This window comes from Pollicipes pollicipes, unplaced genomic scaffold, assembly GCF_011947565.3.
Source record: "Pollicipes pollicipes isolate AB1234 unplaced genomic scaffold, Ppol_2.1 Scaffold_3087;HRSCAF=3621_pilon_pilon_pilon, whole genome shotgun sequence".
Lineage (NCBI taxonomy): Eukaryota > Metazoa > Arthropoda > Thecostraca > Pollicipedomorpha > Pollicipedidae > Pollicipes > Pollicipes pollicipes.
This window is the reverse complement of record NW_023596225.1, coordinates 735,829-761,622: the sequence shown is the minus strand read 5'-3', so window position 1 is coordinate 761,622 and position 25,794 is coordinate 735,829. Positions and strand designations below refer to the sequence as shown.

Here is a 25,794-nt window from a genome sequence, read left to right as displayed (position 1 = left end):
GGGTGGTGGGGGTGGAGGATACGGCGGCGGGGGAGGGAAAGGGCGGCGGCGGTGGTGGAGGCTACAGCGGTGGAGGGGGGAGGTGGCTATAGTGGAGGGGGAGGAGGCGGTGGTTATGGAGGTGGTGGAGGAGGAGGGAAGGGTGGTGGTGGCGGAGGATACGGCGGCGGGGGAGGAAAGGCGGCGGCAGTGGCGGAGGTTACAGCGGCGGAGGGGGAGGTGGGTTATAGCGGGAGGGGGAGGAGGGAAAGGTGGTGGTGGTGGAGGATACGGCGGTGGGGGAGGAAAGGGCGGCGGCGGCGGCGGAGGTTACGGCGGTGGAGGAGGAGGTGGTTATAGTGGAGGGGGAGGAGGGAAAGGTTGGGGTGGTGGAGGATACGGCGGTGGGGGAGGAAAGGGTGGCGGCGGGCGGCGGAGGTTACGGCGGTGGAGGAGGAGGTGGTTATAGTGGAGGGGGAGGAGGGAAAGGTGGGGGTGGTGGAGGATACGGCGGTGGGGGAAGGAAAGGGTGGCGGCGGCGGCGGAGGTTACGGCGGTGGAGGAGGTGGTTATAGTGGAGGGGGAGGAGGGAAAGGTGGGGGTGGTGGAGGATACGGCGGTGGAGGAGGAGGAAAGGGTGGCGGCGGTGGCGGAGGCTACAGCGGTGGAGGGGGCGGTGGCTATAGTGGAGGGGGAGGAGGCGGTGGTTACAGTGGGGAGGAGGAGGAGGGGAAAGGGCGGTGGAGGTGGAGGATATGGCGGTGGGGGAGGAAAGGGCGGCCAGCGGTAGTGGAGGTTACAGCGGTGGAGGAGGAGGTGGATACAGTGGAGGAGGAGGTGGTTATAGTGGAGGGGGAGGCGGTGGAGGGTGGTTATGGGGGTGGCGGAGGAGGAGGAGGGAAGGGTGGTGGCGGCGGAGGATACGGCGGGGAGGAGGAAAAGGGCGGCGGCGTGGCGGAGGTTAAGCGGTGGAGGAGGAGGTGGTTACAGTGGAGGAGGAGGAGGCGGGTGGTTACAGTGGCGGAGGAGGAGGAGGAGGAAAGGGCTGGTGGAGGTGGAGGATATGGCGGTGGGGGAGGAAAGGGCGGCGGCGGTGGAGGAGGTTACAGCGGTGGAGGAGGAGGCGGTTACAGCGGAGGGGGGAGGAGGCGGGGTGGTTATGGTGGAGGCGGAGGAGGGGGAGGAAAGGGCGGTGGAGGTGGCGGATATGGCGGTGGGGGAGGAAAGGGCGGCGGCGGTGGGGGAGGAAAGGGCGGCGGCGGTGGTGGAGGTTACAGCGGCGGAGGAGGCGGTGGCTCCAGTTATAGCGTCGTGCCCAGCTCAGGGGGAGGGGGAGGCAAGTATAGTGCCGCTCGGGCTTCCTCACATTATAGTGGTTGAGTGAATGTTTATTTGGATAGTGATGGTTACAATGGCTGCGTACGTTTAAGGTTGTTTTAAAAGACTGTGTTTCTTGTATCGTTTTTGGCGCGTGTGCCTTCTATATGTTTTAAGTCCTCTGCGATTTTGTACACGTTGTAACACTGCTCGCGTTTAGCGTTCTATTTATGTCACGGTTGTTGTGGACAAGCTTTCTTAGAAGTTGTGCCGGAAGATGGTCTCGATATTCTTATTTGTCAATTGCACATATGGAATTACTAGAGGCCCGACTTGTACGTGACCTGGACGACCAGCCTCCGCATTGTAACATCACGGTGGTCTGCCACGTTTTCTCCTCTCGGTGTCACTCTGTGCTCGGTGTCACTCGGCATGATTTGATGAGAATCTGGTTACACTAATACAGAGGCCACGTGATAATTCTTGTTCAGTCACAATGGGCTAACGTTGGCGAGCGTGCATGAGGAGTTAAGGCCTATCGGTGTGGTTCTTGTACGTGGGATCAGTCCCGTTCGCTATTCAACACTCGGCGGCAGCGTTCGTTATAGGCGGTGTCGTGGCCAGCAGCACATTCAACAAAACAGGAAGGAGCGTGTTTCCTAACACAGCACGATATGCAAATTACAGCGGCCAAGGAAATGCTGATCTATCAGTTCGAGTTCTAACAAAGTTCAAACAATTCAAGGTGAAGAAGAGTGTGCGCGTTTGTGATCCGGCTAAAAACTTCTCTATTGGGCGTAAACGATTCAGACAGTGTCCAGCGGTCGTTTTTTATGTCTTCACGATGTTCACCTCCCATGGACAGTCAAGGTCAAATGTCGCACATGACTATCACAAGCGGACTAGCAGTGTTCTCGTCAGGGCTTCGGACGCTGATTGGAGTGCAGTCACCTCTTTTTACGCGCAACATCAACATTTGAGAGTCAAGTTGGATGCGAAGGATCAAAGTTATTTAGATTTGCTTATCATCATTTAGCCGAAGACATGATCGCTGTTCGTATCTTAAATGGTGTTCACACCAGTGTTATTCGTTCCCTCGATCACAATCAGTTTATCTCCTTGGGGAGCATAGTAGAAAAATAGCATTTTAGCATAACTCAGTTGAGAGCACAGTTCCTGCTTGATCAGTGACCGAGTACTAAGGCCTAACGTGCCTGACAACACTTTTCGAGCTTGGAAAAATACCATATATAAAACAAACATATAAGAATACCTGACCTTAAACCAGTGCGTAAACACGCCTCAGTTTTTGAAGCTTTCCAACGTTTCCATTATGACACACAACTGAAACACAGAAGCAACCTTCTAACGCTACTGACAGTCGGAAGTCCTGTCGTGATTATCAGATGAGCATAAATATATCAACCAGAACGGCATATACACTGCCATAACCGCCATCGTCGTCACTGTCATTGTCATCATCGACGGACATCATTGCCCGTCCCGGTGGCTCACTTGGATAGAACGCCTACCTTTCGATTCACCCGCCCGTGGCGGGGTGGGTTCGAGTCGCTTCAAGGCGCTCGCTATTTGTCCTTGACAGGTATGGCCTGTGGCCGGTGGCAGCGGTCGCCCTGAAGGTCATTTGACGCCAGAGGGCAGGACGGACCGTGCCGGGCATTGCGGCACGTTAAGCTTTCTCCACCAAATTCTGCCGTTGACATGGAATGGCGCGATCGGGTGGTAGAGGTCAGGACTCACACAACACGCACTGCTTAGCGTGAGCTCTTATCCCAGAAATCCAGCCATTCAAAGGGTTCAGATCAATCTTAATAAATAAATATCAAATAAAAAAATAAAAAATAGTAATGTTACCGAAAAGTCAGCATAGCGTAAGCCATACATAAGCCATACAATCCTTCTACAACACAATGAGAGTCCCACAATCCCTCTGGAACGCGATTAGCTGATTAATCTGCTAGAGTCAGGACGGGATCTTGCGCATTTTAATCAGGCCATTTCGTCCTACTGCTATAAAAGGTTCCGCTTGTTTCCTTCTTCCTCAAAATCCATCCCGCTGCCGCTCGCCTAACAGAACGACAAATATTGACCAATAGTTTCGCATGAATTATTCTATATTCACACGCTGAACTGAAGAACACGCTGAAAAAAATCAGCACACGCTGAACTGAGGTTGCGGTCCCCCTGATTCAGCCATCCAGTCAGTCAATGCAGTCCATTAAATAATTTTCGCTACAATCTTCTTATCATTCGGCGGGGCTGCACAAAGGTTTTGTGTGCCGTGCAGTACTCCGGAACAGCCACGTGGGTGAGGTTGGCCCGGATCGGCCAGTTGCAGTCATATCTATTTAGACAATCGGTGAAAACCATGCGACTGCGCCTGTGCTCGTAGCCGGTCGTATTACAAGTCAAGTACCTTTGCAACCGCCACGGAGTCCGTACGCAAGCCGCGAGCGATAATCTTCGTGTTACGCCACTGTAGCGCGGAGATTGTGCTTCCATGCTTCCACGCTCCCGTGAAGATTGTGCTCCCGTGCCCTCGGTTCCGAGATATGGCGCAAAAGTGAACGCATTTGAAAACAGGAAAACCCATATTGCCAGCACATATGCGCGCAACACGTGACACGTGCGACCAAGCACTTTCAACCACGCGGTTGCCAGTTCAATTATTTACCGAAACGTGACATTTCCCACGTTGCTCCGACCCGTCGTTTAGAATTGTGCCCGCGATGGCACATCTTGCCAGCTGGCCACCGACCGGTTCCAAATTTACGTCAAGTGCGTTTGCGTGCGTGAGGGCTGGGGAGTTAAATTTAACGAAACCTTCCCCAAAAATACACCAACGGACGATTTTTCAACGGATTTGAGCCACTTGCTTCGCAAAACTGAGGGGCTCGAGTCCAAACCGGAGGCTGCAGCCCCAAGAATTGAATAAAAAGCCGCATCCTTATGACGGGTGTGGTTTTCAAGTTCATGACGCCTACGGGGATGCGCAACAGTACCCTAGGGGACGCGCGGGCGCCCAGTGTACCCGCCTGGCTAGGGAACTGCTCGTAAGACGTGTGGCATAGCATGCAACATTTCCGCAATAATTTGGTGGGGTGGGTGCCAGAAATGAAGAAAGCAGCCTTATTCATAACATAATTATTGTTACCATATAATACCATGACATAACAATATATGTGTTGCGTTAAACAGAACTCCTTTAAGCAAATTTTGACAACACTGGCTACGCTGTCAGCTTCCGGGCAATACCGCTGTTTTGCTCTAGTTGCGGTACTGGAAATCTTTGAGATCAAAAATCAGTTCAATGATAATTTTTTCCAACTCACCATTTATAAGCCTCTGGTATATAAGATTGTATCAATAAGTGTTATCCGAAGGACAGTGCGTTATTTTGACAATAAATGCCACGCAGGCGTATAACAAAACTTATAAGTACTCAGCCGTAGGCATGTACTGATCACCATCTCTAAATGGACGCCGGCTGCGCACGGTTGGGCCGGGTCGCTGCAAACGTTGTAGCATCAAGTTGAGTTGCGGGGTTGACAGAAACTTAAGGAAATAAGAATATGATGAGTTTATTCTTTCTTCTGTGAACCAGATTTCTCAGTAAGTGCTTTGCGATTTTCCTGTGTAAATGTGAAATAGGCTTTATGTCAATAGATGGGAACCATTCACCTTGGGGCCGGACCAGCGAAAGCTCATGCCAAGCATACCCGGCTCGGCAGCGACGTCGCAACCACAGTTTGCAGCTCATGTGCCCTTGAATTTTAGCACACAGCGTTTGGTGCATGAGCACCACTCATGGTAGGGCTGAGCAATGCTGTAAAGGTATGTGGTGCGGCATAAATTATGATATGAATAAATAGGTAATTTCAGCCAAACCTCCATGAGTATTTTCCCTACAAATAGTGTAAAATTCAGTGCAATCTGGCTTTGCCTAGCACTGTATGATTGTGCAGTTTAGGTGTCTTGAGGCCTCCCTGGTGTGATGTGCTCATATGGCTCAATTCATCGATGTTACATAGGCAATTGGCACAGTGGATAATTGTTTCACACACTTGCTTCGCCATGGCGCAAAACCAGTCTGCGATCTTAACCCCCTTGTTTATTTGAAGCCTATGTGACTGGTATGCTGAATAAGGCTCATGCATTTTGCTCATGCGTGTGCTGAAGCTGGTTGAGGCCAAATTATGCAAAATCTGCCAAATTATTTTGCTTGAAATGTCATCCAACTACATTTGCAATCCTCTGTGCACTATCATTATAAGGTAGTGTGGTCATGGTATACATTGGTATGTAATGTTAGAAAAGAGCATTGTACATCAATTGTCATTTTTAGGGCAGAACAGATTGTAAATAATTGTGAAACAGGTCATCTAAACTTTTACTTGGAACTTAAATAACTATGGTAGTCAATGTCTGAGTGCTGAAAACAGACAGCAGCCTCTACCCCTCCACCATTGCTACATGTGGTCACAACATTACTGGGCACCAAGAACCATAGAAATGTATGGGGCCAAGATAACAAGAATTTCATGAAATTTTTGTTGCATCTCTATGTTTGTTGTAGGCAAGATTAGTGTTATGACAGGTATCTATACATTGCTCCAGATGGAAGCAGCAAGTCTTGAGCTGTTGCAGTCTCAAGCTTCTGGTTTTATTTTGTTGTGACAAGAGGGTAAAATGAGTTTCCATACAGCTTTTTTTGCTGCATCATGATGGAATGCAAAATATTTAATTTTACCAATTCACAATCCTGGGGTACAAAATCTCCTGGTATAGATGACATCAGGAAATGTCAAGTTTTCAAACACTGCATGTTTGGTGTATTTTTTATTTTATTTTATTTTATTGAGATTTTGTCCATATCATTCTGAGGCATGAAATGAATGGTTTTATGCTTGTACACTCAAAATTTCAGTTTCCTTATCATATAGTAATATTGTCCATTAAAGGTATCATTTCACCCACTCATACCATGAGTTGTACCCATTATTTTTACAAGTGTGCATCTATGAGTGAGCAAAAAATACATGCTGATGCTAACTTGTTGGTGTCATGATGACATCAGAGCAATAATTTAAGCTTGTGTGCACTGTAAATAAGTGCTCAGAACGTAGGGTACTCTCATCACTAACCTTAGTGCTTAGAGGCTATATTTGGCAATCTTCACAAATGTTGCAAAGTTCATTTTGGCCAGAATGCTCTGAAAACAATTTTATGCAGAAAGAGTTGCAAATTTAGCACAATGTGGCCTGACCTGAGTTGATGCATGCAAACAGTGTTGCACCAGTGTTGCATAGGTGTCTAGTGCATTTGATGATGTTTGGCTGACTGTCCTATGAGATGAGCCTAGGTGACCTTGTCTGGTTAGGATAGTGGCCTTCATGACCATTTTTGCTTCAGTTTTAGGTCTTTGGGAGCCTCATGGTAACCATGTTTTATTATATTTGCTTGTGTGATAAGTTTTAAGAAGTCTGGGCTTAGGCAAGTCATATAGCATGATATTGGAACATAGTGCAATTAGAAAAATGCAAATCAGTTGGGATTAGTCCTTAATATGATGGTAAATGTCTCAGCATGTAGAAAATTGCCATGTGAGAGAATTTGCCAGGTGTCATTAGGCAGCTGAGATGGTTAATGATCAGAAAATTTATGTTGTATAGTCTATACTTTCAATGTTCTGATATCATTGGTGTCAGTGAGGCAGACATTAATGCTTAACACAACAAGAAAATTGTGGTCATTGACCTGAGCCATACCATACTATCCACACATGAAACTCACAAAGTCTGGTATGGTTTTTGCTAATCTGAGGTAGCCATGCCTGTTAGGCCATTACTTACCAGAAAGCTTCAGGATAGCAGTGGAACTGAAGTGGAACTGAAAAGCATGGTCAGTTGGTGCAGCTCTGGTGAAACCATTGTGCATATCTGGAAAATGCACTGCATTTATCACATACTGCATGCAGGCCTGGGCTTGTGATGGTGGGGTGGTCAGCATGTCAGACTCCCAGGTGGGGGCCTGGGTTTGGATCTCAGTTGTGCCATGGCCTTCGAGCACTAATATGGCCAATGCAGTCACCAGCACTGTAAAAGTGATGTGATGTTATGGGTTGTGTGATCTTAAAAAACTACATGAATGTGCTAAAGTCCCATTGACTGAAATTTGCCCCTGTTTTTCCTCAGGTAGCCAGTCACTATCATGCATCTGTACAACCTGACTCTGCAGCGTGCCACCGGCATCACACACGCTGTCCATGGCAACTTCTCGGGCTCGAAGCTGCCCGAGATCGTGGTGTCTCGCGGCAAGACTCTCGAGCTGCTGCGTCCCGACCCCAACACCGGCAAGGTGCACACCCTGTTGGCCACCGAGGTGTTCGGCATCGTGCGCTCGCTCATGTCGTTCCGGCTCACGGGAGGCACCAAAGGTGAGTCCGCTGCCACATGGCACATAGAACACGGGTTGACGACTAGTTTACTCTACTCGCATAGTTCTGGGAGATGTGTCCGCGCGTGTGGAAATGCTGCGCTAATGTCAGGCCTGGCGTGTGTTGTGTATGGTGTTTTGCAGCGACTGGCGCCCCAGCTGGTGGTGGCGTGCGTTGCGGCGCCGTCCGACTGACTGCCTGCTGCCTCTGCCACTCAGATTACGTGATCGTGGGCTCCGACTCCGGCCGCATCGTCATCCTCGAGTACAACCCGGGCAAGAACCTGTTCGACCGCGTGCACATGGAGACGTTCGGCAAGAGCGGCTGCCGCCGCATCGTGCCCGGCCAGTACCTGGCCATCGATCCCAAGGGCCGCGCCGTCATGATCGGTGAGCGCAGCCAGCGGCCCCGGTCATGGTATTTTGATGAGGCAGCGCAAGTAACGAGGTAGAGTTTGATTGCTGGGTTCAGTGACATTGCCATTTGTTTGATTTGTTTGATTGATCAAACCTCTGCTGCCAGGTGCTATCGAGAAGCAGAAGCTGGTGTACATCCTGAACCGTGATGCTCAGGCCCACCTGACGATCTCATCCCCTCTGGAGGCCCACAAGTCCAACACCCTCGTCTACCATATCGTCGGTGTCGACGTTGGATTTGACAATCCACTGTTTTCCTGCCTGGAAATCGACTATGAGGTATGTGCCATGGCATTGCATTCTCATTGTGTTATTCTTTGCATAACAATGAATATTCCCATTTGGTTGACTTCAGACTTGACCTTTGACGTGACTTTTTATTTCGCATTTGACTTAGTTGTCAAGAGATGATCCCTGACAGCTCATCTCAGGTGACGAGACTTTGTGTTATGACCAAAGCATTCTCCTGCCATGACGATGCTTATCGACGCTGTGCACGGCCCGTCCGTGTGTGGCCCGTTTCCTGCCACGCACCGTGGCGCAAGCGTGACGTAACGCCACCGTTGCAGGACGCCGACTCGGACCCGACCGGCGAGGCGGCGCAGAAGACGCAGCAGACGCTCACCTTCTACGAGCTGGACCTGGGCCTGAACCATGTGGTGCGCAAGTACTCCGAGCCGCTGGAAGAGCACGCCAACTTCCTGATCTCGGTGCCGGGCGGCAACGACGGTCCCAGCGGCGTGCTCGTCTGCTCCGAGAACTACATCACCTACAAGAACCTGGGCGACCAGCACGACATCCGCTGCCCCATCCCACGCCGCCGGGTGAGCCACCGCCGGCCGCGCTGCGCCGTAGTCGGGCCTTGGTGAGGGAGCCGCCGCCGATCGCGCCGCTGGGGGAGGGAGCCGCCGCTGATCGCGCCGCTGGGGGAGGGAGCCGCCGCCGATCACGCCGCTGGGGGAGGGAGCCGCCGCCGATCGCGCCGCTGGGGGAGGGAGCCACTGCCGGCCGCGCCGCTGGGAGTGGGACCGCGGCCTGAGAGGCGTGTAGATGGTATGGGCCGTTCGGAGCTGTCATTGGGTATGGGCAGCAGGCTGTGCTGTGGGAGGCGGGAGCATTGCAGTGAGTAAAGTCAGTGTGCTCCAAATAAGCTCAAATATCGAAGTGGTAGGCAAAATTGGTCAGGTGATTTGGGTTCTTGCTTCTGTCGTGCTTATGATGTGATACTTTTAGTATTCTGTGTATTGTATCCATTCAGAGAAACTTCCATATTGCAACAAGCAGACAGGTGTGATGGTGGCCCCTTCACTGTGCGCTCATTTCTGCAGGTCATGCCTTCTCATGTGATTGTGTTTGACGTTGCATGCCGGTTCCTTCAACTGGCAGAACGACCTGGACGACCCAGAGCGAGGCCTTATCTTCGTCTGCTCGGCCACGCACAAGACCAAATCCATGTTCTTCTTCCTGGCACAAACCGAGCAGGGCGACATCTTCAAGATCACGGTTGAGACGGACGAGGACGTTGTGACAGAGATCAAGCTCAAATACTTCGACACTGTGCCGGTAGCCGCATCTATGTGCGTTTTGAAGACTGGCTTCCTGTTCATCGCATCAGAGTTTGGCAACCAGTGAGTCAACTTTTGCCATCAATAGGGGGTGTATGTGACTGCTTGGGAGCATATGGCCTAAATGGTGGTTGAGACTGCCGTGCTGATGTTGCTGTATAGTCGTGACAGTATAAATCACAAAGTGTGGTGTTGGTTTTGATCACGGTCTGTGTGTCCAGACATATATTGATTTGTTCACAAGCATCGTAACTGACGTAACTCACTGTCGTAAGTTAACATTTGTCACTATCAGTAAGTTGTGACCCAACTTGCCTGTTTTTATATACCAGGAATATTTCAGCTGCAAACATTTCTCTATCATAAGTGGTGATCTAGCTTGCCTGCTTTTGTATGGTGGCACTAATCATCTCCCACTGTACTGGCTTGCTGCTGTCCCGGCCCACCACGTGTTGTCCAGCACCGAGCTGACGGCCGGCGCCGCGCCCGGCAGCTACCTATACCAGATCGCCAACCTGGGCGACGACGATGACGAGCCCGAGTTCAGCTCGGCCATGCCGCTGGAGGAGGGCGACACGTTCTTCTTCGCGCCGCGGCCGCTGCGCAACCTGGTGCTGGTGGACGAGCTGGAGTCGCTGTCGCCGATCCTCAGCTGCCAGATCGCTGACCTGGGTCAGTGGGGCGCTCGCCGCCGGGGACGGGACGGCCGAGAGCGGCCGGGTGCCGGGCCGAGAACAGTCTGGCGTCTGTCGTATGGTGGGAACAGGCTAGTCTTGTCCATGACTGGCACCGGGATAGACGGTGGGCGGTGTGAACTGGTTTAGCTCTGTCAGCTCCCATATTGCGCCTGCGGCGGGGTGCAGCCGCTGTTGGCCGCGGCCCCTGTGCCGCGTGGGTGTGTGGCGGCTGACTGACGCGGCGGCGGCCCGTTTCAGCGAACGAGGACACGCCTCAGGTGTACTCGCTGTGCGGCCGCGGTCCGCGCTCCTCGCTGCGCGTGCTCCGCCACGGCCTGGAGGTCAGCGAGATGGCCGTCTCCGAGCTGCCCGGCAACCCGAACGCCGTCTGGACGGTGCGCAAGCGGGCCGACGGTACGTGCGCGCGTCCGGGGCGGCCGGAGACCCGCGCCTCTGGCCTCGGGTCCACTCGTCCGACCGCCGACACCGACCTCCCCCTCCCTGACCTCGGACCAGCCTCTGATTCCGTGGACTGTCTGTAAGGCACGCAGCCCGGATGGTCATTCTGCGGTATCTTTATCCGTGGGTGTAACATGTTGGCCTTTGATAGTTGCCAGTATAATTTCTCACCTTGGCTGCTAGCTTAGCGTCGAGAAGTGGGGTGGGAAAGGACGATGTGGAAGGGTAGTTGCTGCATGATATTCTTAGCACAGTTGGGATGATCAGGTCGTGGATAATCGGGGCTTACCCAAGCTGTACATTCGAGAACCGAGTCCAGAAATCCTCGTATCAGGAGTAAGCTCACCACAAGCTGCCCTGGTTGATAGATTTAGTGGAGCAATTTTCCTGAACGGGAGCTTCGTTGCGTCGTCGTTGTACTTAGTTATGCACGATGTGAAAGCTGGCTGTGAATGTTGACGGGATAAGTCGTGCATATAGGTAAAGAATACCACAACTTGTGCGTGACCAGGGTCTTACTGGCTCCACACCTAGTGGCAAGTTGCAGCATGCTTGGTTTCTTGCTTTGCTGTCGTAAACTGTGGCAGGAAATCTGTGTGCATGTTTTGAAAAAGCGGTGTTTTTAGTGGGGGCCATGAAGTCACGATAGGTGCCCATTTGGTAACCTGCTGAAGGATGTGCAGGTTGCCTTGTACCCCAGTACCGTCCACCCTAGCTAGTCACCACGAGCTCGCGGTCTTGGAAGACAGACTGTGGGTCGTGCAGTGCCCCTGCCCTCGCTCATCCCAACAAAAGTCACCGAACATTTCTAACAAGGCCGGTTTGACGCTCCCGTCAACAACCAGGCTCTGTTCTTTCCAGACGGGACCCGCTCGATCGGCGGCTAATTTAAGCGCTTCCGGCGAAAATCAGGTAATTCCCGAACCGGCCGCTGGGCGGCGCCACCTCTCCGTCTCGGGGGCGTCAGGCGCCGTGGGTCTCACAATGCAGCAGATTTCTCACTGCTGATCTGTCCACGCGCGGTCCTGTTCCGTTTGTGCGCGTTCGCCGTGCGCTGTCCGTGACGACGGCGGTGTTGGTGTGCCGGCAGACGACTACGACGCGTACATCATCGTGTCGTTCGTGAACGCCACGCTGGTGCTGTCCATCGGCGAGACGGTGGAGGAGGTGACCGACTCCGGCTTCCTGGGCACCACGCCCACCCTGTCGTGCTCGCAGCTCGGCGATGACGCGCTCGTCCAGGTGAGTGGCCCGCCTCGCGTTCGGGGAGGACTGGCTGACGTGAAGCGCGCGGTGGGGAGTCGCGGGGCTGCCGTCACCGCCTGGTGTCTCGGTCGCGGCGCGGGGTCCCGGGGCAAGCCGGGTCGTCGACGCCGGGCGGAGGGACTGGACTCGATAGGAGCGGCACATGCTGGTTGCGGTAGCGGAGGGGATTCTCTGTCTGCAGAAGGCCGAACTGCCTGTTGCACCGTGAATTATGGCGAACATGTTGCTGCGCACGCGAAAATCAAAGCCATGAACTGTGCCGAGCCGTTTACGTTTGCCGTGGGCGCTCCGGCGCTATAACGGCCCGCCCGTGTTGGCAGATCTACCCGGACGGCATCCGTCACATTCGGGCGGACAAGCGCGTCAACGAGTGGAAGGCTCCGGGTAAGAAGACGATCGTCAAATGCGCCGTCAACCAGCGCCAGGTGGTGATCGCGCTAACCGGTGGCGAGGTGGTCTACTTCGAGATGGACACGGTCAGTAGGCGGAGACGCCGGGACCGGCCGCGCGCGAAACCCGCAGCCACCGATGCTGGGACTCGGTGGCGTATGGTGGGAAATTGGCCGGTTTGGGTTGCCGCGTTTGGTACGTTGCGCTATTGTGTTTCGTTACCTGGTGCTGTTTGGGGATGTTCGAGCGTCGCTCCGTGGCTGGAGAAAACCCGCATGTTGGTGGTTGGGTGTGTCGGCACAATCCGAGGGTGTCTCAGTACCGTTGTGACACCATAAGCACGTGCCGTAGATCATGATCTGGCCCATTCGCCCGACAGTCGGGACCGACCGACTGTCGGACTTCGTGGCGCAGTACACTAGCTCGTCAGTGGCTCGTGCGAGCCCCCCCCCCCCCTCCCCTTCTGGGCCAGCCTTCCCGGACGCGCGAAGCCCCATGGTGTTAACGTGACTGCCCCAACGTGGAGGATCTGGTTGCTGAGTTTGTTTCATTTGTGTAAAGCGGCGATGGCGTTTGCTGGCTGTCTGCCGAGCCCGCGTAGCTCAGACGACTCCTGACGCGGGGTCACCGTTGCGGAGTTGACCTTCGGCGACCTCCCGACCAGTGTCCTGCCGAGCCCACGTGCCCCCGGGCGGCGCGGCCACTGACAGCCATCCCGGCGCCCCACGGGCCGCCGTTGGTGACGTCACCGCTCGGGTGTCGGCAGACGGGCCAGCTGAACGAGTACACGGACCGGCGGACGATGTCGTCGGACGTGGTCTGCATGGCGCTGGGCTCGGTGCCGCAGGGCGAGCAGCGCTCGCGCTTCCTGGCCGTCGGCCTCACCGACAACACGGTCCGCATCATCTCGCTGGACCCCAGTGTGAGTACGGCGCTGCCGCCGGGGAGGTGGCGCTGCCATCTGATGAATTCAGTTGCTTGCTGTCCGGTTTGACGTTTACTAGACGTGACACACATCCACACACAACAATGATACTGATGTTCCCACCATGAGGCGTAGGGCGAATGGAATGTGCTCATTTTTGATCAGACGTTGGCAGGACGTTTGAATGGGTGGATGTGAAGGGCCACCTTGCGGGAAATGTCTAGGGAGGGATGAGCCGCAGAGCGTGCCGTCTGCGGCGGGCCGCCCTGCTGCGGTGCCGCCCTGCCACACTACCGCAGCTGGTCCGAATAACCGCCGGACCGACACATGGGTCCGGCGGTCCAGACTGTCCAGTACACTGCTGTGGGGTAGACCACAGGCCTACGGCGCCCGAAAGCCCCAATGACCAACCAACCTGACTTATCAGGCATGCCTTGAGTGGTAACAGACAAGTTCAGCTGGTGTGCGGTGGCGTTCGTCACCGTCAGATGGGGGTTTTTCCCGGCATCCGTGCCGGCCGGTGTGACGTCCCGTGCTGCCCGCGCGGTGTGACGTCACGCCTGACCCGTCGCCCCGGCGCCGCCTCAGGACTGTCTGGCGCCGCTCAGCATGCAGGCGCTGCCGGCGGCGCCCGAGTCGCTCTGCGTGGTCGAGATGGGCGGCACGGAGGGCGCCGACGGCGAGCCCGGCCTGCAGGGCTCTCTCTACCTCAACATTGGACTCCAGGTGGGCCGCGCACCGTCGCCCACCGTCGCGTGTTGTGCCAGAACATCCCACATGGCCAGGCTGTCCTGCGTGGCATCGTCTATGTTATGTGCGGTGTTAACACCTTGGTTATGTGGGCGTCGACCCTCTCACCCGTCACGCCCTCGCTCTGTGATTTCGGTGTCAGTCACCTCATCAATCGCCCCCTCGCTCTGTGATATTGATGACAGTGTTTTCACCCGTCACGCCGTCGCTCTGTGATTCCGGTGTCAGTCATCTCACCAATCGTCCCCTCGCTCTGTGATGTTGACAGTCTTCTCCGGCGCGCTCTCGCTCTGCGATATTGATGACAGTGTTCTCAGGCCGTCGCGCCTCGCTCTGTGATACGAATGACAGCCTCGTCACACCCTCACTGATGCGGGTAACAGCAATGTCACCCGTCACGCCCTCGCTCCCTCCATCACTGGGCCGGCCGCCGCTCTGACGCCCATCTCCCCTGCCGTCGGCAGAACGGCGTGCTGCTGCGCACCGTGCTGGATCAGGTGACTGGTGACCTGTCGGACACGCGCACTCGGTACCTCGGCTCCCGGCCCGTTAAACTCTTCCGCGTGCGCATGCAGAACAACGAGGCGGTGAGTGGGGCGCAGTGGGAGGGAGGGAGGGGTGAGCCGCAGAGCGTGCCGTCTGCGGCGGGCCGCCCTGCCGCGGTGCCGCCCGGCCGCCCTGCCACACTACCGCAGCTGGTCCGAATAACCGCCGGACCGACACACGGGTCCGGCGGTCCAGACTGTCCAGTACACCGCTGTGGGGTGGACCACAGGCCTACGGCGTCCTGAAGCCCCAATGACCAACCAACCAACCATAAGTAACAGGCTTGGAGAATCGACATATAAGTTCAGCTGCAGTAGAATTAGTGGGGCGTCGCCTCCCCCACGGCCCACTGTCTGCTCGCGCTGAGTGTCGTCTCGACCACCTCTTCGGGCGCTCGCTGCCGTCTGCTCATCAGCGGTGACTGGCGCTCGGGGTGTGCGTCCGTGGGGTGACCGGGCTGCGCCCGCCGCAGGTGCTGGCCATGTCCAGCCGGTCGTGGCTCAACTACTACTACCAGAGCCGGTTCCACTTGACGCCGCTGTCGTACCAGTCACTGGAGTTTGCCAGCGGCTTCGCCTCCGAGCAGTGTCCCGAGGGCATCGTGGCCATCAGCACCAACACGCTGCGCATTCTGGCGCTGGAGAAGCTCGGCGCCGTCTTCAACCAGGTGAGAGCGGCCGCTTCTCTGCCGACAGGAGGTGGCGTCAGGTGCTCTGCGTGCCCTTCACATTCAGTTGGGCGGCCGGGGACGCCTGGGCATGGGCAGTACACTGAGGTCGTAGCCATTGGTGCTGGTTATGAGCTCTGCTGTGCACTAAAGGTGGTCTGACTTCGTATGAACATTTACTGCGTGTCATGTCGGGCGAGAACATGGAAAGGGGAGAATGCACGGACGGGGCCCTGTGCTCGCGAGTCGTCCTGCGGGCGGTCGCTCTGCCATGCCAAACGCTGCGTCTGCCCCCCGCCAGATGTCGTACCCGCTCGAGTACACGCCGCGCAAGTTCGCCATCCACCAGGACAGCGGCCACCTGGTCATCATCGAGACCGACCACAACGCCTACACCGAGGAGACGAAACAGGCGCGCAAGCTGCAGATGGCCGAGGTGGGTGTGGCTGGCGGCCGGGCCGCGCCCGTGGGCCGGCGGCGGACGGCACTCTGTGCCCGGCCCTGTCCGTGGCCGGGTCCAATTTGAACGTCCGCCACAGTGACCGCGGCGCCGGCAACAGGCCGGGCCCGTCCGCACGGCCTGGCAGGCCGGCTGCCGCTACACCTGTGAGCCTGTGAGGCGCAGGCGTGTGTCGTGGAGTTCATTTTGAAACTCACACGGTGTTTACGTAAATGACATTTGTGTTCTGGCTTTCCTACAGACAACCTGTCGGGCAGCATAGCTTGGGTTTTGCTGTTGCTTATCGAGGTTTCGGTTATGTCATGCGTTCTGCTGATACTGTAGTGGGTGCAGTAGCGTCGACAGTTGGCCGTACTCGGCTGACTCCTCTGCCTGCCGCCCCTGGGTTGGCGCGCGCCGCGGTAAGCTGTGTCTCAGCACTGACGACCCCGCCCGTCGGCCCGCAGGAGATGAAGGAGGCGGCCGGTGAGGAGGAGGCGGAGCTGGCCGACGAGATGGCGCAGGCCTTCCTCTCGGAGAATCTGCCCGAGACGATGTTCGGCGCGCCCAAGGCCGGGCCCGGCATGTGGGCTTCGGTCATCCGCGTCATGGAGCCGGCCGACGGCCGCACCACCCACCTGACCCGGCTCGAGCAGAACGAGGCCGCGCTCAGGTGCGTCCCACACTCCGGCGCGCGTGCGCGCTTGACGGGCATGATCGGGTGGCGGGCGGCGCCGGCGTCCGGACCCCCGCTGGCCACCCGGCGTCGACCTGAGGTCGCCCTGTAGCTCGGCAGCATTGCCGTTGGTCAGGCTGCTGTCCCGGCCAGCGCTGCCTGCTCTAGCCACGGTGAGCTACCTTGTGACTAGGCCAGGACGCCCAGATCGCAGTACCTGCCCTCGGTGCTGCCTCGTCGCTAGGTCGCGTCGCTGACCGTTCGCCTACTCTGTCGCGGTACCTGCCCTTGGTGCTGCCTCGTCGCTAGATCGCGTCGCTGACCGTTCGTCTCCAGTGTCGCAGTACCTGCCCTTGGTGCTGCCTTGTCGCTAGATCGCGTCGCTGACCGTTCGTCTCCTGTGTCGCAGCATCGCGCTCGTCAAGTTCGCCAGTCAGCCGGAGACGGACCAGTACGTGTTGGTCGGTGTGGCCAAGGACTACCAGCTCAGCCCCAAACAGGTCGACTGCGGCTACATCTACTGCTACAAGTGAGTGTCTATCTGTGCATTACATGACATCACTCTCGTAGTGCACCGCTGGGCGAAGGGTCGTCTCGATCTCCGTTTAAAGGCATGTTATGACAACTTGTACTATGCAAACACGTGTTTTCATGTCGAATGCGCCGAAGTGTAGAAGCTGGGTGCTAAAAAAAGGGGGCCAATGCAAATATGCATGTTGGGGATATCCAATACAATCATATTGTGGCAGCACCTTCAAAGCGCATGAGTCAGCGATGCACTGTGTCGGTGTTGGTATTATCTGAGGGCCACCTGTGCTCTGGCAGGCGGCGGACGGCACTCTGTGCCCGGCCCTGTCCGTGGCCGGGTCCAATTTGAACGTCCGCCACAGTAACCGCGGCGCCGGCAACAGGCCGGGCCCGTCCGCACGGCCCGGCAGGCCGGCTGCCGCGACAGCACTGATGCCATGCTCGTATGAACGCAGGCCTGCAGCAGCCCCCCCCCCCCCCCCCGACGGGGCGTGCCCAGACTGTTGCCGGAGGGTTCTCCCTCTCCTCGGGACGCCCCCGGACTGTCTCCGCCCGCCGCCCCTCCGACGAGGCGTCCCCAGACTGTTGCCGGAGGGTTCCCCCTCTCCTCGGGACGTCCCCGGACTGTCTCCGCCCGCCGCCCCTCCGACGAGGCGTCCCCAGACTGTTGCCGGAGGGTTCCCCCTCTCCTCGGGACGTCCCCGGACTGTCTCCGCCGCCGCCCCTCCGACGAGGCGTCCCCAGACTGTTGCCGCAGGTTCCCCTCTCCTCGGACGTCCCCGGACTGCCTCCGCCCGCCGCCCCTCCAACGAGGCGTCCCCAGACTGTTGCCGGAGGGTTCCCCCTCTCCTCGGGACGTCCCCGGACTGTCTCCGCCCGCCGCCCCTCCGACGAGGCGTCCCCAGACTGTTGCCGGAGGGTTCCCCCTCTCCTCGGGACGTCCCCGGACTGCCTCCGCCCGCCGCCCCTCCGACGAGGCGTCCCCAGACTGTTGCCGCAGGGTTCCCCCTCTCCTCGGGACGTCCCCGGACTGCCTCCGCCCGCCGCCCCTCCAACGAGGCGTCCCCAGACTGTTGCCGGAGGGTTCCCCCTCTCCTCGGGACGTCCCCGGACTGCCTCCGCCGCGCCCTCCGCCCCCCGCGCCCTCCGACGAGGCGTCCCCAGACTGTTGCCGGAGGGTTCCCCCTCCTCCCTCGGGACTCCCCGGACTGCCTCCGCCCGCCGCCCCTCCGACGAGGCGTCCCCAGACTGTTGCCCGGCGTGCGGCTCTGATCGCAGCCGTCTGCGTTCCCAGGCTGGTGAACGAGGGCACGACGCTGCAGTTCGTGCACCGGACCGAGGTGGAAGACGTGCCAACGGCCATCTGCCCGTATCAGGGCCGTGCGCTCATCAGCGTCGGCAAACTGCTGCGCATCTACGACCTGGGCAAGAAAAAGATGCTCAGAAAATGCGAAAACAAGGTAACGGCTTCGACGGCGCCGCGGCAGTGAAAAGCTGTCCGTTGTGGTATGATGTTCGCACCGTGTTTCACCCTGAGGTACCCACCGCTGATTAAGATCTCGCGCTGACTCGGTCGTGACCGCCCCGTCCACAGCACCCCAGAGACCCAGCTGACGGCCCCCCTGCTCCGCCGCAGAGCATCCCGAACCACATCGTCAGCATCCAGGCGCTGGGTCAGCGCGTGTACGTGGCGGACGTGCAGGAGTCTGTGTTTTTCGTGCGCTACAAGCGCCAGGAAAACCAGCTGATCCTGTTCGCCGACGACACGAACCACCGCTGGGTGACGGCCACCTGTCTGCTCGACTACGACACGGTGGCGGCGGCGGACAAGTTCGGGAACGTGGCCGTGGTGAGGGAGCGCGCCCCGTCTCGTGCAGCGCGCCGCGCGGCGGCCATTACAGGGTCATGGGGCAGCTTAGCGTGTTCACGGTCCAGCTGGGTCCAGGGGGCTTTGGACGCCCGAGTAAATTGTAGCTGGCGGTGTTGAGTTTTGTCTGTTGTTCTGTATGACTTCATTGGTATGCGTGGCCCACCTGACGCCCCGATACCGCCCGCCAGCTGCGTCTGCCCACCGGCACCAACGACGACGTGGACGAGGACCCGACGGGCAACAAGGCGCTGTGGGACCGCGGTCTGCTGGGCGGTGCCTCGCAAAAAGCCGACGTCCTCTGCCAGTTCCACATCGGCGAGACGGTGCTCTCGCTGCAGGTGAGTGCCCGCCGCTGCCGGCGCCGCCGCCGCCGCCGCCGCCGCCGCCGCCTGTGTCGGCTGCCGCGCGTCATGTCCGTCGCCTTCGTGTTCCGTCTGCCTCGTCCGGCCGGTTGACTCGCGCTCTGTCGACGCCGGCAGAGGGCGACGCTGATCCCGGGCGGCAGCGAGTCTCTCGTGTACACCACCATCTCAGGCACGATCGGCGTACTGGTGCCGTTCACTTCGCACGAGGACATGGACTTCTTCCAGCACCTGGAGATGCACATGCGCTCGGAGAACGCGCCGCTGTGCGGCCGCGACCACCTCTCATTCCGCAGCTACTACTTCCCCGTCAAGGTGAGCCGCGGCCGGGGCACGCCGTGGGGGAATGGGAGGGGAGAGGGTAGTTAAATGCGAGAGGCTAGTTAAATGCAGTATAATTGGTAAGGGTTCCCAGTAATTCTTGCTGTCACTTGTTGTGCATCCGGCTCAAGGATATTTACACTGACGGTCAGATGTACGCCGCAATTTAGTTGTGTGCATGAGGCAACTGCAAATAAGATGGTGACACTTTAAGTTCAAAAAAGGTTTTTGATAGACCGAATGAATCCCTAAAATACTCCTTTCATTAGCATGCTCAGTTCATCCGCGTCCAGCATGCTACGGCGGCGCGCATGATGGCTCTTCGTAAGGGTGACATTTGTTGAAGTGCGTCCATAGTTCTGGTGTGTAGGAGATACTAATTTCATATGCCACTGGTAAGTCATAATCCAATTATTCAACAACATGTTGGACCTTAACTGCCATCTCTGCTTCCAGAACGTGCTGGACGGCGACATGTGCGAACAGTACAACACAATCGACATGGCCAAGCAGAAGTCGATCGCCGAAGACCTGGACCGCACCTCGAGCGAAGTGTCCAAGAAGCTTGAGGACATCCGGACCCGCTACGCTTTCTAAGTGGCGGCGTCTGTCCCGTCGATGGTGTCCGGGGTGTTTGTGGCGGCAGATATCCCAGCTTGCGGTGGTCGAGGATGTGCTGGCTTTTCGTGCGGAGCGGCGTACATGTCTGGCTGCTGGCGTCGCTGCCGTCCAGTGAGGACGCGTTGCAACGCTGCACTTCGCCGTCGCGCTGCCAGCAAGCGGTGATCCGACCGAGCAAACGTGTCACAGTCTTATAGAGGTCGCGCGTGTCTCTGTCATGTATCATATTTCACGAAACGCGTAATAATGATGTCATGTACCATTGCCTGGATTTGACTGTCGACCCGAAGGGACAGACCTCACCGGCGGCGCTGCGAAGGGTTGGCCAATCCAGAAATGGCATCTCGTCAGGTATGTCATTGTTTTCTTCTTATTCCTCCATTCACTTTCCCAGGATGTTTCCTTGTGAAAGCAACGTAGTGCGGATTTGTCCTCATCTCCGCTTGAATGCCACTTCCTTTTTCGGAAACGAGAGATCCAGTTATGTTCAGCTGTTCTTTACTCTAGTATCTGGGGGTATCGCCCAGCAGAGCCCGTGGAAGGCGACGCTGCAGTTTGTGCACCAGATGAAGCTGATCGAGCAGTATCCTGGCGGTCATTCGCCCATGCCACGGCCGATCCCCTCCTGCCAGACCGCTGCGCGACCACTCGCAGAAGATGCCCACGAAATGCAAGAGCTTTGTCTCCATATCGGTCTAAACAGGTGATTACGACTGATGGTACGATGTGCTTGTCATTCGGTCTTTGGGTGTAGCTGTACTGTGATTTATAATGGCATGTAATTATGGCACCATATGAGCTAGTTACTGTCGTGTGCAGTGCGGTATGATGTTCGCACCGTGTTTCACCTGAGGTACCCACCACTGATTAAGGCCTCGCGCTGACCTGTAACTGCCTGCCCCCGTCTGCGGTGTTCTTGTAACCCCAACTGAAGGGGCCGACCTTTACTCTGCCGCAGTGTTGTGATGTACACCATCAGCATCCAGGACGCGCACGTGAGCATCCTGAACGTCAAGCGAAAACTCACGAAATGCAAGAGCTTTGTCTTCATATTGATCTAAACAGGTAATTACGACTGATGGTACGACGTGCTTGTCATTTGGTCTTTGGGTGCAGCTGTACCGTGATTATGGCACCATATGGGCTAGTTATTGTGTGCAGTACGGTATGATGTTCGCACCGTGTTTCACCTGAGGTACCCACCACTGATTAAGACCTCGCGCTGACATGTAACTGCCTGCCCCTGTCTGCGGTGTCCTTGTAACCTCAACTGAAGGGGCCGACCTTTACTCTGCCGCAGTGTTGTGATGTACACCATCAGCATCCAGGACGAGCACGTGGTCATCCCGAACGTCAAGCGAAAGCAAGAAGAATCCGCGGAATAACGTGAAATGCTGGACAATGAAACAAAGTGCATTCTCAAGGAACTGGAGAATCCCAAAGCCTGAAATTCGCAACGTGCTTCATATAGGTAAGTCTGACCCCCCAAATGTCCGCGTGATCACTCACTCCCAGTACGAGTCGACCTGGTCACCTTTCTGAGCACGTCATTTGAGGCTGCTCACCAGAGTTGTGCAGTACGGTATGATGTTCGCACCGTGTTTCACCTGAGGTACCCACCACTGATTAAGATCTCGCGCTGACCTGTAACTGGCCGCCCCCGTCTGCAATGCCCTTGTAAGCCCAACTGAAGGAGCCGATCCTTACTCTGCTGCAGTGCTGTGATGTACACCATCAGCATCCAGGACGCGCGCGTGATCTTCCTGAACGTCAAGCGAAATCAACAATCCGTGGAATAATGGAAAACGCGGCACGGTGGTGTGCTATATCAAGACGCTGGAGAACACCGGAGCCTGAAATTCGCGGCGCGCCGTCTGTAGGTAGGTCCGACTCCCCAAATGTCTGGCGATCAATCACTCACGCCATTCGGGACTGCTTCTCTCGGATTGTGACGTATGACATGATGTTCGCACCGTGTTTCACCTGAGGTACCCACCACTGATTAATGCTTCGCGCTGACCCGCCAGTAACTGCCCCATTGGCACCTCCTCTGGAACTCAACTGACCGCATCCACCCCTGCCCTGCCGCAGGGCATGCAACTGCAGAACCATGTCGCCGCCATCCAGGACGGTCATGGACTACCGAAGTTTCCAACATCGAGCGACACCTTCCAGACACCTGGAAATATGCATGCTCACTTCACACCTTACGTGGAGCTCCTCTATCCTTAATACGGTCTGATGCTTGGTACTTGATACTGATTCCTATCTGTGCGAGTGCGGTGTTGGTTGGCCCGCGGCGCGTGCATCGTGGCATGGCGCTATTACCTCACCTTAAGCCCCGAGAGTGTTGAGACGATGTAATGGCGCCGAGCGTCGTGTACTGAGTGCGGCTGGGGCGATTGCTGTAAATGCATATTAAAGATTGCAGCCATGCGGTGCAAGTATATTTCAAAAATACAATAAATGTCTGCTGTAGTTCGGCATTCTCTGCCATGAATAACGGCTGATGAGACCAATAGACCATGGCCGACCATCAACGCGAGAGAACGGTCGCGCTGACCAGCAGCCCCGGCGCGCGCTACGTCGCGCAACGTGTGGCGATCCGGTTGACGACGGCCTCCCCGAGCGTGCCGACGGTCAGCTCGTGATCGGTGACATTTGCGTTGATTGGCAGCCCCGGTGCGCCCTACGTCGCACAGCGTGTGGCGATCCGGTTGACGACGGGCCTCCTCGAGCGTGCCGACGGCCAGCTCGTGGTCGGTGACGCCGTACAGCTGGGCGACGGCGGCCGGGTCGGCCAGCGCCCCCAGCTGTCGGGATGGACAGCTGTGCCATCCAGAGCCTCGTGCAAGGGCGCCAGCCTGGCCGCGTCCTCCACGGCCACAGCGGCCACCGTCGCGTCGTCGGCCGCCGCGCCCAACGACCGAAACGCCTCAGATATCTGGTGGCAATGGTGCGATGTGATAATGGGGACTCGCTGCAGCTACGGCAGTGGGCTGGCGAATGAGCCGTTTAAGTTTGAATGAAAAATACTATTTTAGCATTTGCACACGGGTCCGCTCAGGGTGGCCGGTTCAGTGCAAGTTTTCAGGGTGGGGATTAATTGCTGAAATCAAAATTGATCAGTAGGATGCATTAGCATACTGCAGGCAGAGAAAATGCAAAAACCAACCTGTTTTCCTGGGGACAGAGAGAATATGATCTCTGAGTTGATATTCCTTGTTTTCAGTGAGCCATCTGCCTGGTTGTGCAGGGCTATGTTGGCTGCCACCAGAAGTTGAAATGAAGAAACTATCTGTAAATTTACATTTTTATGAAACATCTCTTTGATCGGCACATTGTACAGCACATGTCCCGCACACCACCAGGGATGCAGGCAACTGCAGTTGTAACAACAGGGTTACAGGCTACTGGTGATGCAGTTCTATTTCACATTTCCATTGTCCTTAATGGCCTCATTAATATGCGCACAGGTGGCCGGTTGGATGCACCACTTGAGCGGGGATCAATTTGACCCCTCTGAGATTTCAAAGACCGATATTGATAAGGACACCAAATTCACAGGGTGGGTTCGCCTGTCCGTGAACTCATTTGTGTCAAGGTTTGACATTCCTAGATTACTACCTTGAGGTTGAATGGGGTCAACCAATGTCAAACTTCAAATTGGTGTCTGAAGTGCCCCTTGACTTCATGTGAGTGCTGTGAAGCCAGATACATGTTCTAGGCAAAAGGTCAATGGTGTTCAATGAAGGTCAGTGACCTTGTTTGACCTTAATAACATCAAGGTGCCTCAACACCTTCTACATTGCTCCTATTTTGTCACCTGAATAAGCAATGTGAACTATGCTAAGCAGCATGTTGCCAGAGACAAAATGTTGACCCACATCACTTAAGGTCAGTGACCTATTTTGACCTTAAAAAGTTCATGGAACATGTCTATTGCAGTCCTTGCCATTCACAAATTTGAAATGAGCACTGTAACTACCCCATAAATAAAGCTCTCAAGTAAAAAAGAACAGCAGTTTTGACCTTCATTCAGCCTTTTGTACTTGACACCAAGTAAATGGAATTGGTTGTAATCCTAAATTTAATTGGTTTATTGCCTAAGAACCTTTCTCACATATGCCTGGCTTTGTCTGACACTGTTGTCACATCACATTGAGTGATTCCCTAGAAATGCCCTATGCTGATAGCCATGGCCTGCCTTTGGTTTGCCATAGGTCATTAACCTCACAAGGTGCATCTCCTTTTTACATCGAAAGATGTCTTTCAGTCAGCAGCTACGTTAAGTTTGGTGCTGTTATCCTGCACTGTTCAGAAATCATTCTGAAAACACCCTCAGAGGGAGAAAGGAATTTGATTCCCCACCCAGCCCTATAATATAAACTAATACTTCTGAGTTATTATGAGGGTCATCAGCTACCCATGCTGCCTTAGTTCAGAGGACAGGAAGTTTTAATGGGCCACTACTGAATTAGACATCACTGTAGCATGCCAGTGATACAGAATGCACAACCACTGACAATGTGAAGTAAAAATATAGCTATGTAGCTAGATACAAAAACACAAAGGTAGCAAGTATAGTTAATCTACACAGCTTGGGCCTAAACATAAGCACAGCTAAACCTAAATAAAGAAATGTGATTAAACCTACAGATGGATAAAGGTTCAGCTACACATACATCTAGCTAAAGGTCATCAATGAACAAGATGGGGTGATATCTATGAGGACTGACAATCTTGGAACAACTACTGCATAAAAATCCTCCTTTATGTAGCTAATGACAGATTTTCATACTAAGCAAGGCTCAACTGCTGATAGCACACTTAATTTCTTTTGAATGGATTAACAACTTAACCATTTCAAATTCCTACAGATTTATGATAAGAAAAAGCAGTCAATGTTACCCTTATTGTTATATATTAAACCATGTGAAAAAGGGTAAATTGGTGCAACACCAGACAATTATCTTGCATGCATGGCGAGCAAGTGCAAACGACTGAGTCGACTTTGTTCCCAGGAAAAATTAGACACATGCCAACACGTTTAAACTTTCATCAGAGCATACGTGTTTAGCAAAAACTACCACGTACTGACGTAACTTTACTCAATGTGTTGTGCTGCCTTGGAGAAATCGCGGCCCCGAACCACGGATACGTACCTTTTTTGCCGAAACCAACGCCACGTTTAAGCTCCCATTCATAAGCAAAGGCCGAAGTTCTTGACATTCCTCACATCTTTATAAACAACAATGTAAAACGGAAAAATGACTTGTCCCCCACACCCAGTACGTGATACTCCATGGGGGCCGCCATTATATCCGTCAAGAAGTGCATTTGCAGGAAAACAACAAACAATTTGTACCATTTGATGACGTCATATACAATACTAAGGCCATATTTACATATAACTGACGTCAATGACTATGCTTGTTTGCCCTCAAGAAGATAAAAATACTTTTTGCATCAACTTTATGAGTGATTAGCAAAGATTTGGCTAATCATGTTTATAAGCGCCATGATTTTCTGGCTTTTCTGGCGCACACAACACACCGGTGAC

The 25,794-nt window shown here is 55.2% G+C and overlaps 1 protein-coding gene and 2 long non-coding RNA genes across 4 annotated transcripts; 2 read left to right on the top strand and 1 right to left on the bottom strand.

The window, feature by feature from the left end:
- Window positions 1–4,793: 4,793 nt before the first annotated feature.
- Window positions 4,794–20,495, top strand: LOC119090658 (splicing factor 3B subunit 3). Its single transcript, XM_037213509.1, has 22 exons — window positions 4,794–4,929; window positions 7,512–7,753; window positions 7,972–8,142; window positions 8,276–8,448; window positions 8,739–8,993; window positions 9,556–9,797; window positions 10,228–10,406; window positions 10,670–10,825; window positions 11,961–12,112; window positions 12,457–12,612; window positions 13,293–13,448; window positions 14,040–14,177; window positions 14,666–14,788; window positions 15,220–15,414; window positions 15,716–15,850; window positions 16,321–16,526; window positions 16,939–17,058; window positions 18,352–18,517; window positions 18,694–18,906; window positions 19,116–19,265; window positions 19,407–19,604; window positions 20,067–20,495. The coding sequence occupies exons 2-22, from the start codon at window positions 7,528–7,530 to the stop codon at window positions 20,205–20,207; spliced, it is 3,651 nt and encodes a 1,216-aa protein (XP_037069404.1). The 5' UTR covers window positions 4,794–4,929; window positions 7,512–7,527; the 3' UTR covers window positions 20,208–20,495.
- Window positions 20,496–20,576: 81 nt separating this feature from the next.
- On the top strand, window positions 20,577–22,713 carry LOC119090661 (uncharacterized). Of its 2 annotated transcripts, XR_005093281.1 has the most exons (5): window positions 20,577–20,934; window positions 21,190–21,296; window positions 21,532–21,702; window positions 21,949–22,111; window positions 22,323–22,713. It is a non-coding gene; the product is annotated as an uncharacterized LOC119090661 (long non-coding RNA). The 2 variants fall into 2 exon arrangements; XR_005093280.1 differs by lacking the exon at window positions 20,577–20,934 and having other exon boundaries at window positions 21,049–21,296.
- Window positions 22,714–23,052: 339 nt separating this feature from the next.
- On the bottom strand, window positions 23,053–25,458 carry LOC119090660 (uncharacterized). Its single transcript, XR_005093279.1, has 3 exons — window positions 25,397–25,458; window positions 23,407–23,529; window positions 23,053–23,175 (listed from the first exon to the last, which is right to left on the bottom strand). It is a non-coding gene; the product is annotated as an uncharacterized LOC119090660 (long non-coding RNA).
- Window positions 25,459–25,794: the final 336 nt, after the last annotated feature.